The 12,070-nt window shown below is 32.8% G+C and overlaps 1 protein-coding gene across 4 annotated transcripts; it reads left to right on the top strand.

The window, feature by feature from the left end:
- The first annotated feature begins 5,064 nt into the window (after positions 1-5,064).
- On the top strand, positions 5,065-10,736 carry LOC107887080 (squamosa promoter-binding-like protein 6). Of its 4 annotated transcripts, none has more exons than XM_041096982.1 (5): positions 5,065-5,594; positions 5,894-6,814; positions 7,317-7,453; positions 9,536-10,323; positions 10,467-10,736. In XM_041096982.1, the coding sequence occupies exons 2-4, from the start codon at positions 6,150-6,152 to the stop codon at positions 10,309-10,311; spliced, it is 1,578 nt and encodes a 525-aa protein (XP_040952916.1). In that variant the 5' UTR covers positions 5,065-5,594; positions 5,894-6,149; the 3' UTR covers positions 10,312-10,323; positions 10,467-10,736. The 4 variants fall into 4 exon arrangements, with proteins under 4 accessions (XP_040952916.1, XP_040952912.1, XP_016666703.2 ...); XM_041096978.1 differs by having other exon boundaries at positions 10,462-10,736; XM_016811214.2 differs by having other exon boundaries at positions 9,536-10,736.
- The last annotated feature ends 1,334 nt before the right edge of the window (positions 10,737-12,070 follow it).

The following is a 12,070-nucleotide window of genomic DNA, read 5'->3' as shown; positions in this document are numbered from 1 at the left end:
AGTTTCGAAAAATTTTGTATGAGTTCGGTTTAGTCCCGACCCCTTTCCAAAGAATGTTTAAGGTCTCATAGACCTATGTAAGGGACTCTGTATTGATGTATGACTATGATACTATGATGATTATGAAATGAATTTGAATTGTTCCCATATGTTTGGTAATACCTCTTAACCCTAGTCCGGCGACGGATATGGGTTAAGTTGTTACAGGGCTCCTCTCATCCTCACCATGATTTGAGTAAAAAGAAAACAGAAATGGAAACTAAGAAGTAGAAAATATTTGTGAGAATTACATCGATTCCAACTTACAAAAAATACCAAATAGTGAAGAAACCTAAACCCTCCAGAGATCCCCTTTTAAAGAGAAGTTCCTTAAACCGTTCGAATAGCCAAAACTGAACCAACGACCCAGACGCGGGCAAGAAGAAACAATTCGTCTTTCAAGGTTCAGGTGCGCACACCCAATACCCGGGTTCACATGTGGCAAGGCAGTTGTTATGCACCACGGCTTGTGGCATACCCAAAAAGCTGCATTCGAAATGGACCTAATGCCTACCACTTTATAACGTCTCTTAGGCCCACTAAAGGGGGACTAAATTGTTAGGATTTGGTAACCACCACCCCAAATGACCCAATAGGGTCCAAGTCTCCGACCAGGATAGACTCGACCCGAAAGAAGAATGTCCGCTATAAAGATAGTTTGCTGGGATGCTGGATGTTCACAAAGATAGCTTGTGGGGAGCGCTTGTGAGGGACCCTACTAAGGTGCCGGGTGCTCGCAAAGATAACACATGAGGAGAGCTCGTATAAGTCTCGCAGGAATAGGGTCGCAATCTATGTCCACAGAAAGGATCACGAGCCCTACAAGGGACCCCTGTTCGTGACCAACGGGTACGGGCTCGCTGGAGGTGTCAATCCCAAGATCAGAAAGGACTACGTGCTCCACAAACACACATCCAATAAGCCAAGGTATGTCAGTGCCATTAGCCCCAAGACTAAGACAAAATAGTGGGCCTTATTGTGAGCTGTAACAGTAGTTGTAGGAACATGTATAAATACCCCCCTGTTTCCCTTAATATGACATAAGAAAAATATTGTTCAACATGAATAAATTCATAAACAGATCTAAGATTTATTCTACTTAGGTCTTCACCGATGTGATTGACTGATGTAATGTCAATTCAGTCTGTCACATCTATGTATCTATCTTCTGAGAGTCATTTGCTACGATACCCAAGACAAGGTATCTCCGTAACTAGACTTGATAGACGACATATTAGTCTTTCAATTGATTTGCTCAATTCTGATTAGACTAAGGACGTGTTTAGATTATCTACTAATATAAGTTGTCTTTCTATGTTACAATCTGACCACGTAATATCGCTTAATATTAGTTTAAACATTAGATAATTAGTAAGTCAATATTTTCTTTCAATTTTATTTACGTACAAAAATTGTTGAGGACAATATACAAAAGATATTAATGATACTGATGGATTTTATTAAACCAATTTGTTCGAAAATGGCAAGTATATAGACGAAATCACTACACTAAGGGCACTAGATTCTAGATCCTAGCATTGGGATCAAATAATTTATTCTTTTTTCCTAACCTATAGTATTGGTATTGATTTAGTGTATTTCCCATTATATTCACCACCTCTATCTAATTTTAGTATTTTCACTTTTTTATCTAATTGTCTTTCAACTTCATTAATATATACATCAAGGACATTTATGGATTGAGATCTTTAATTAAGCAAATAGATAAAAAAAATACCAAGAAAAATATCAATAAAAGTGATAAATTATTTCTTTTCCATTAAAAGATAGAACATCAAAAGGTCCACATAAACTAGTGTGTATTATTTCAAGAAGTTGGGTACTTATTGTGGTGACTTTCTGAGCATGTTTAGTTTCCTTTCCCTTAATGCAATATACATATACACAAATATTAGTAAAACCTAGATTAGGTATAATCTCATTCTTTAATGATCATTCTAGTCTTTTTTTTCTTTAGATACATGACCTAAACGTTTATGCAAAAAATAAACAAAATTTTCATTTAACATATTATGTTTAATTTCAATATTGTTATGATAAACAAGTAAAGGTTCATCAAAATATAATCAAGTTTTAATTTATATAAATCGTCAATAAGATTTCCAAAACCTCTAACAGTGTCATTTTTAAATAAATCAAAACAATCATGTCCAAACTTAACATTAAACTCCAAAACATTAAGTTTTTTTTAAATATCAATAAAGTTCTTAGAAACTGAAGGTCCAAGATTAAGATATAAATAGTATATAAGACTAAGATATAAGTCCTTATGCTTTTAGTTAAAGCCTTTATTTGGTTTTCCATATATAAGATATCTTCATTTGGATTTGTGGTTTAGATTGAAACGAATCTGTGCTTCATGTTGGATACATTAGTAGTAGTAGTAATAGTAGTAGTAGTGTCTAAGTCAAACCACTAAATATTATTAGCAACTTCAATTAAGCTTGATTTGAAACATATAGAAGCATAAAAATAACCTTCTTTTTTAACCAAGCTTTGCATTTTTAGCAATCTTTTTTATAATGTCTTATTTTCTTACAAAAGTGACACTTATCTATCATTCGTTTTCTTTTCTCACATTTAGAGACATTGATAAGCATATTTTTCTTCCTCTTAAACTTGTTAGTTTTTACCTTAATATCTCATTGACCTACAAAGTTGATGGAATGACTTCCTTAACTCTCTAATATTTTTTTCTCCTAAACAAGCTTACTAGCCAATTCATTAACATCTTGCTAATCTTTAACAATGTCACAGTTAATTTGAAATAGCCTATAATTTGGAGGGGTGAGTTCAAAATAAACCAAACTAAGAAAGAGTCATCCACCATCATCTCCAAGGTGTTTAATCTTGTTGCAATATTGGTCATATTGATGGTATATTCTCACATTCCCGTCTAACTATCAAACATCATGATAGTGAGTTGTGTCATTAAAGTGCCAACAAGTGACTCATTCATATAATAGAAACATTTCTACAAACAGAATATACTATTTCTCACTTTTAATTTGTTGAATCATGGTCTTAATGTTATTGAAAATAGTCATGCTAAAAACATAAGGTTCAATCTATTTGATCATTCTCATTGCTTATGATACAATGTCTCTTCCCCATTGTTTAACTCAATAATAAAAATAGGTTTATCTCCCAATAGTGTCAAGTCAAGATCCAAAACACCTAAATGGAACTTGACTTGCTCACTCCATTCAGAGAAGTTCTAACCATTAAATAAAGCAACAAATAGGCTTGCGAATGAAAAGAAATAACTGTAAAATAATATATAAATCAAAACAATGCATAAATGTTCAAGTATTAAATTTAGTTTATGAATTTATATAAGCAAACAATCAAGTATATTGTAATTCTCCTCTAATTACAATATACTATCATAAATAAATGTTACTACCTTTAATGGACAAATAAATATTTTCACTAACTAAACACGTCATTTTTAGAAATTCAAATATATATCTAACAAGAATATTGCGTAAATAATAATTTTATGATCTTTAGAATAACATGATTTTCACAAATATAAAATAGGCTAAAATGATATATAAGACTCTTAACTTTCGCAAAAAAATCAATTAAGCCCCTCCACGAAAAAATATACTCAATTAAGCCATCAATCTCTCAAATTGCATCAATTAAATCCTTTGACCAACGTTTTCCATCTTTGACCATTACAACATCGATATGGCCGTTAACGGCGCTAACGTGACACTCAATGTCAACGACAATTGACTTTAATTGCCACGTCAGCAAAAAAAATTTTAATTTTTTTTAATAAATTAAAAGAAATATTTTTTACTGGAATGGATTCAATTATTTTAAAGCTTATTTTTTAAAATTAAAAAATATTTTTTTAAAAAATTATAAATATATAAAAACATTATTAAAATTTATAAAAATATTAAATAAAATTCAAAAAGCTAAAAAATTAAAATTAATAAAAGCCATTTAAAAGTTAAAGCTCATAATGAATATGGACATATTGTTATCCAACTCAATGCGAATCTAGACAACAATATATCCTAATTCATTGTAGATGATTTTTCTAAATTATATAAAGTTTAAAATATTAAAAATTATTTTTCTTTAAAAATATTATATGTGTATAAATGTTTAATTCTATTGGCACCTTTTAAGATATATAAAAAAATAAAAATATTTACTTTAATAAATAAACATACATATTAATTTTATTTTAAAAAATTGAGTCTTATAGAATAAACTTTAACATGTGATTGAAGGGTTGCTAAATCCTGCAAAAGAAGAACAAAAGCACATATGTTAAATAATTCACAAAAATAACCAAAAGTTTTTAATAGTAAACACATTGACACCAACTTTTACAATCGTTGCACCTGCAATTAGGATGAACATAAAATAAGGAAATCAACAACATAAAAAGCTACAGATTCTACTTGAAAGGTAATATCGTCCAAACATAAAAGAAGCCATGCTGGTGCAAGTGTAGTAGAGATTCCTTGCTTCCTAGGTAGGCAGCTATTGATTTAGGCTTCCTAAGCAGCAGGAAATCTCTGCTCCTCTAATGTCCGACATGACTAAAAATAAAAAATCTCAAACCTGCCAGGTTTTTAAAAATTCCAATTTTTTTAAAATAAATTACTTCAAAGTGAAGAAAACATGAAAGTTGTGGGAAGAAAAAAAAAAGGCAATTGACAACAAGAAGTTAATTGTTTGAAAAAAAAATCTATTTGCTACAAGAGTTATTAAATTTGTTTTAAGATAGTTTTGCTTAAAGAAAGAAAATTAATATTACAATGTGTCGAAAACTAGCCATTAGTTATTTGGTAAAAACTAATTTATTATTATTATATATATAAATTATAAATGTTTTAAAAAAATCAGTAAAAAAGAAAATAATTTATGTAAAATAATAATAAAATGTAAATGACATTAATTGTAAATGTTTTATTTATAAGGTGAATGAGTGGGACGGTATTTATGGAGTGGATGGCGGCTAATGTTAATTGCGCACTCATTCTCAAATCGTTATGCAGTTAGTCGTCATGACGATTTAGTAAAACCCACATCGCCAAATATTTTAAATTGATATGTCGATTGTTGATATATTTCATAGTTTTGTTAGTTTCAAACACGATAAATGTATCATTCAACCCCAAATCATCAACCGGCATGTTGATCTCGGCTTTCATTTCATGCATCTCTAGTCTTATTTTGACAAAAAAAAATCATATTATTTCGGAAAATATTTTTTTTTATATTTTCCGGGAAAAAAACCATTTCCAACGCATGCTATACAAATGGTTGAAATTTGGATTTTTTTTTTTAATTTAGAAAGCTTTGAGAGTAGTTTTTTCAGAGAGAAAAAAAACAAGATATTTTGTGGTCTCTGAAAATAACACCACCCATAGCTCTCTCTGTCGCTTCTTCCATGGAGTATGGGACATCAGCATATCGTTTTCACTGAGTTTATTGTGTTGTGTGTGTGTGTGTCTCTCTCCATGTCAAACCATTTTATTGTACCATTGCTTCACTCTTTTCTGGTAAGTACACACTTCTTTATCTCTCTTTTTCTTCCTTTCCCTTTTTTCTCCTTTCTCTCTCATAATCATTGAGAAACTTTTTACTCTTAATCATTGAGCTTTTTCTTCTTCGAGTGTTCTTTTTTTAAGTTATTTTCATTAACTGATACTTTTTTTTAACTCTTACATTTAGCATTACTTCTTTTGTTCTCTCAGCTTTTTATTGATTGAATCCAAGTTGGGTTATTAAGTAATTGCTAGAGCTGTTTATTGTTTTGGTTTTTGATTTTCTGCACTGGTTTTTTTGTTTGTTCGTGAAGTGCATTTGGCTGTGAAAAGACTTGAACTTCCCATAAATTCGGTGCTTCAAAGAAGAGAATTTGTTGGGTTTCTTTGCTTGTCTTAATCTGGATAAGGTTTAAGGGGCCCCTAAAGAGTTACTTTTGAGACTCAGCTGAATTTTTGGAGATCTGCATGTTATCGTGAAAAGGATTAAGGAAGATAGGTCGTTTTGTGTTTAATTTTTCCTTGAATTGAACTTTGTTTTATTTGTATTTGGTGATTTCATTGCATGTAATGGAGTCCTGGAGTTATGTTTCTGGGGAGAATGGATCTGAATCTGATGCAGCAAATTCAGCTTCTGATTCTTTTGTAAGAAACAGAAATGCCTTTATGAATTTGGAGTTAAAAAGTCCATATAGTTTTAGTAACAATATGATAGTCTCTGGACAACAAACAATTGAAAGCCATGGTTTTGGAGAGTTGGGGTATGGAGAATTGATAGGGAAACAGTTAACTAATGGTTCAATTGGGGATGTTTTAAGTAGCAAAGTTAGTGAGGCTAGAACTGAAAATCCAATATTGGCTACCCTGAATACCTTTTCCGTGGACGATGAGTCTAGTTCGATGCTTTCAAGTTCTGTTGTAGACTCGAATAGTCGGGATTCTTTGCTGATAGATTTGAAGCTGGGAAGATTTCCTGATTATATAGATGGCCAAAGTTCTAGTTTATCTATAGGAGCCCCCATTTTATCATCATGTGAGTCATCTACACCCCCAAAGAGAGTTCGAGCAGCCGGAGCAAATTCTCATACTGCATATTGCCAAGTTTATGGATGTAATAAGGATCTCACTTCCTCAAAAGATTACCACAAGAGGCACAAAGTTTGCGAGGCTCACTCGAAAACTGAAAAAGTTATTGTTAATGGAATTGAACAAAGGTTTTGTCAACAATGCAGCAGGTCAGTTTTGCTTGTAGAAGCCCTTTTGCAGTCTTTATATTTGTGTAAATTATGGTAATGTCCACAGTTTTCTTTTTATCCCTTTTCAGCTTTTCCTGTGTTTTCTCATTAGTAGAAAAGTTTATTTGGGACCTTGGAAGTGTTCCGGTTGTCTTGTTCCATCTTTCATATGGTTAACTAAGATTGGATTGTTTTCCAGGTTTTTCATTTCATGTTGCAAATCTTGTTTTTGAGGGTTGTATAATGAACCTTTTCACTTTCGAGGCCGTAACCTCTGCGGATGGATTGCTGGCATAAACATATTTACATTGTTGATTCATCTTAATTATCAGGTCCTGTTGTTTTTCTGGGAAAAGATAAAATCTACCATTTTGAAAGGTTGCCTGATTTTGAGTGTCAATAAATGGGTGAAAGTCATTTTTGTCATCGTGGAACTTGGCTCAATTACCATATTTGAGCCTCATTCCTGCTATAATATGTCTTAGTGTGTTTCACCATCCAGGTTTCATTTGCTGGCTGAATTTGATGATGGAAAGCGCAGTTGCCGTAAACGCCTAGCCGGCCACAATGAGCGGCGGAGAAAGCCTCAAGTTGGTATTCGTTACGGGAGAACCGGAAGGTTACTTCAGCCATATAATGGTAATAAACCCATATCATACCTGATTTCAGTTATTCATATAATAACGTGTCGATATGTGACCTGCGATTTGTTTACTTCCTTGGCAGAATATTAACATGAAAATATGAGTTTTGTTTGCTAAGCTAAATGGCAATAGATTACTTGAATTGGTAGAAAGCTTTTCCAAAATTACAATGATTTGCTTATCTTGTTTCCTAAGTATAAAACATCAATTGCTTTTATTTCTTGATTCATACTTCAGTTCAAAAACACTTGAAATATTTAAATGTTTTGACTTCTTTGTATAGTAAACATTGAGTTTGTTGACATTACCATTTATGATCGCATTAACATTCTCTAAATTGTATTCCTCTTTTATTGATGTGTGTATATCTTCAAATATTCATTTCCTGTATTTCCATGCAAGAAAAGTCAAAGTGAAATGAAGCCTTCACTTTCCATATAAACTGATATGTATGAACATCCATTTCTTGTCTCAAACCCCTATATCAACCTGCAAATTTGCATGCTTATTGGATTTAGAAGGCATATGTGAGCCTTCAGAGCTTTATTCCAGCATTATCAGTAAATTATATTCAACTTGGGTGTATGCTTAACTCATCTACAAGGGACCATTGCTCAAGGTTTCTCAATCCAAGGTTGTGAGTCCATGCCATAATATCTTGAGATGTTGCCTCTTAGTGCCTTTTGAGAGATGTATGCTCAATATCTGAGTGGTTTTTCATCGAATTATTAAGGAGACACCATACATTTTCACCCAGTTCTCGGTAACTTTTTCTTTTATTCGAAACTTTAAACTACGAGGATGGACAACTGCTAGGAACCTTTGAGATTCATGTTTGTTTCGAGTCTGAACAAGCTAATCACCTGAGGATTAAGATCACTTTGAAAGATTTTCAAAGCTTAAGTTCAGCTCAGATCTTGCAATGTGAATCCATTCAAACTCAAGCTTAGGGTCAAGCTTGAGTTCAATCATGCATGCGCAGACTCAAATGTTAGCTTGAATAATTTGCAACTAGATTGGCACATTTCCACAGCCTATGTTGTTCCGACTCTTCATTTTACTTGAAGTACCCTTGTCTGTCATCTGTGTCTGACACATTTTTGGAGATATGGCCGTCCAAGGTCCCTCCAAATACATTCAAAGTCTTAGAAAAATATATTAAACACATACATGTCTCCGATACCCACGTCCTAGTCCGAATACATAGTCAGTTACTAGGAGGATGATATATGTGATGACATGGTAGCTGTGTTGACCTTCTGTTTCATGATAATACAGAGGTGCATAAAGATGCAAAGAAGTTGTGCTTTAGCTTTATAAGCTTCATTCTAATTCTGTTTCACCGATTCCTTTTGAACAAGCCATATGATGATTAACATGTTTTGACATTTGACAGTTTTAATGGTCTGAGAGATTGCTTGACATCACCTTTCGTAGCTTGTCAGAATTTATGGTTCTAGAGTTTACTTTTACTGGTAGTTTAGAGATTAGCCATATTAGCTAGACATATCACGTTAAAACACTAAGCAGTATTCATGTAGTCTATGATACTCGGACTCAGGTTAGAGTGTCTTGGAACGAAGTCAACAATTTTAAAGTGGGCTGGTTGAGATAAAAAGAAAAGAAATCAAATCAAATCAAATTATAATTATATTATAATTTTTGGGGGAGTCAAAATATATATATTTTTTACCTTTTCTAAAGTATAAAAATACTAAATTATAAAAAACAAAAATTGAAGAAAATATGAAGAAGATGGGAGGCGGGACCTCAGCCTACCACCCTCCCTACAGCGCTGTGAGTGTCAAATTTGCATGTGTCCTACACCTATATGTCAACTTTTCTAAAATTCTCCATTTATTTGGAGGGTTATATCACCACAATCATGTCCAAATATGTGTTAACATAGGTGAACAAGAAAAATGAAAAATCAAAAGTTATGGTTGCCTTGCAGGTAAGACAAGAAGTCAGAGGCGCCAAAAGTTTAAAGAAAGCAACTAAATTTACTTTAGTAATATTCATAAATATCCGTGACTTTTATGTTTTACATCTTGTAAATGCTCCCAACATTGCGCAGGCTTCGTTAGTGGCAGACTTCAAGGGACCATGTTGACAAATACATCCTTTATTTGCGAAGATGTTCGAACTAGTGGCCTTTTGCATCCTGAGAAATATGTAACAAACGAATGGGGCAAACGGATAAAAGTTGAAGATGGGACGGATTTTAGCCCTCTTTCTGCCATACCTGTCAAGAACGGGGGGCATTTTGAGAAACATTTTCCCTATTTCCATAATGGACCTAGTGCAGTCACTGGAGGCATTTTAGGTGAGAACAATGCACGATATCCTCATGGTTTTGATGGGACGTATTCTGGATCACGGCCTTTGTTCCAAGGCACCTCCTCGTCAGCAAGTGAAGACATCAATGTTTTCGATGCAGCATTGAGCATTCAGGGATTATCTGGGATTTCAGATTCTGTTTGTGCTCTCTCTCTTCTGTCATCTCAATCACACAGCTCTTCAAGCCGCTCATCAGGAATTCCCATGGCCCGTTCCCTGGTTATTCCGGGCTACCATAACCATCACATGACTCAAGTCTCGGAAAAGCTCGACAGAGTATCGAATACGATCTCTTCATCAGGGATCAATTCAACCGAAGGCGGTAACATGGGTGCTATACTGATATCTGATAGTAGTGAAGCTGCCAACTTCAATATCACTGATGGACTATCATGCAAAGATGGACCGACGATCAACTTGCTTCAGCTTTCATCGCAGCTTCAGCGAGTGGAACATCAAAGACAATCTATGCAAGAAGACAATGAAAATGAGACCTACCTCCGAATCGTTTAAGTACAGATTAAGGTAAGTAATGATGCTCAAGTTGAATGACATTATGATCATAAATCTTTGACATTTGAACCAAGTGTTTTGTTTATCTAACATTCTTCCATTCTCTGAATTTGTTGGCCTGGAACTAAATGATTGGACTTGCAATGGAAGACAAGTTCAATGTTGCTGAAAGCTGCACAGTTCTTGAGATGTCCGAATAGTCGGCGTAACATAGATGGAAGCATGATGAGAAAGTTCAGCAGCTGCTAACTGGATTCCCTACCCCACCCCTCCACTCGGTTAAGTTTCACCTAGACTTTTACAAGTTATTTTGTAATCGAAAAAAAATTGTTTGATTATGTTTCTCGAATTAAAAATGTTTTGATGAACAAAATTATCAACATTTCTGTTTGCAACATTCATCAAATCAAGTTTAATATTCGACACTCGCTATTTAGATGCGTAACTAAAGCAAAATTATCGAACAAGTTTTATATGAGCTTGTGATATAAAACTTACTAAACTGCTTAAATTGTAGGGTAAATTATATTGATAGTCATTAAAATATGGGTAAGTTTAATTTTAGTTAGTTAATTTAAAAAAGTTACAATATTAATCTTTGAACTATTTGAAAGATTTCATTTAAGTTATTAAATTATTCAAAGTTTTTATTTAAGTTATTGAACTGTTGATTTTTTTTTTAAATCACTAGTAAGCTCCAAGCGATTATTCAAGAGCCAGTATGACAGATTAATATCCATCGATGAGTAGGAGAATATATTTTAGATATAAGTTGATGTAACGGTTATTTATATTTTAGATCTAAGTTGATCTAACAGCTATTGTTAGAGAATAAATCTATTTGAATTTTAGTTCACAGATTTGTGATGAATAAAGCTATTTCATAAAATAAAAAAAATAAAAAAACTGAACTATAGAAGAGAAAATGTTAGAGAGTTTTTAATCAGTGCAGGTAATGGGATAGCATTGATTTTAATATTCCAATGACTTACAATGCAAATTTTTTGAATAATTCAATGATCAAATTATAACTTTTTTAACTAAGTGATAAAAACAAAAATTTATTCATAATTTAACAAGTAATGGTGTTGGTTAGAGAAAAAGTTGGTGTATGGTTAATGGATAAATTGGGTAAATTACCCCAAAGCTAGGAAGTTCCCGCTGCGTCATGTACATCAATTACTCACTAAACTTGTAGTAACAATTTGTTGTTTTATGCCATAAATAATTATACTGGGAAACTTGGCTCGTCACGTTAGCATAAAATCTCAAAGTTGATTTTACTTTCTTTATTTTTTTAAACAGAGTTAGCATAAGCAAAATGGGAAGTTGGAAAATCCTCGTCTGAATAACTCAATTATTCCATTTAAACTATCACATATGTTGCATAGTCAAAACTAAAAATTTTGTTGTTGCCATTTCCCTATCCCTTTTACAATCTATTATTATTATATTATTAATTGTGAAACAGTTGAGTAGTCATTATCATTAGGTGAGTTGACTTCAATAACTGCAAGCTCTCACACCCACCAATTTAATTAATTAATTTTAAATGGAAATCATTTGTTTGGTAGGTGATTTAATCGAGTTTAAGATGTTTCTGTATTTGACGAATATCGGCAGTTAGAAGATTGTGCTCAGAATATGTCTGAAAAAAGTTCCAAGTCATACTCACATATATATACAACAAAACCAGTGGTTGAGGCTGACATAAACAATTCTTGTTTGTTGGGGGAATAGATATAAAGCCATAGGAGTA

The sequence above is a fragment of the Gossypium hirsutum genome, chromosome A03 (assembly GCF_007990345.1).
Source record: "Gossypium hirsutum isolate 1008001.06 chromosome A03, Gossypium_hirsutum_v2.1, whole genome shotgun sequence".
Classification (NCBI taxonomy): domain Eukaryota; kingdom Viridiplantae; phylum Streptophyta; class Magnoliopsida; order Malvales; family Malvaceae; genus Gossypium; species Gossypium hirsutum.
The sequence above is the reverse complement of the archived record's forward strand: the minus strand, read 5'-3'. Positions and strand labels throughout refer to the sequence as shown.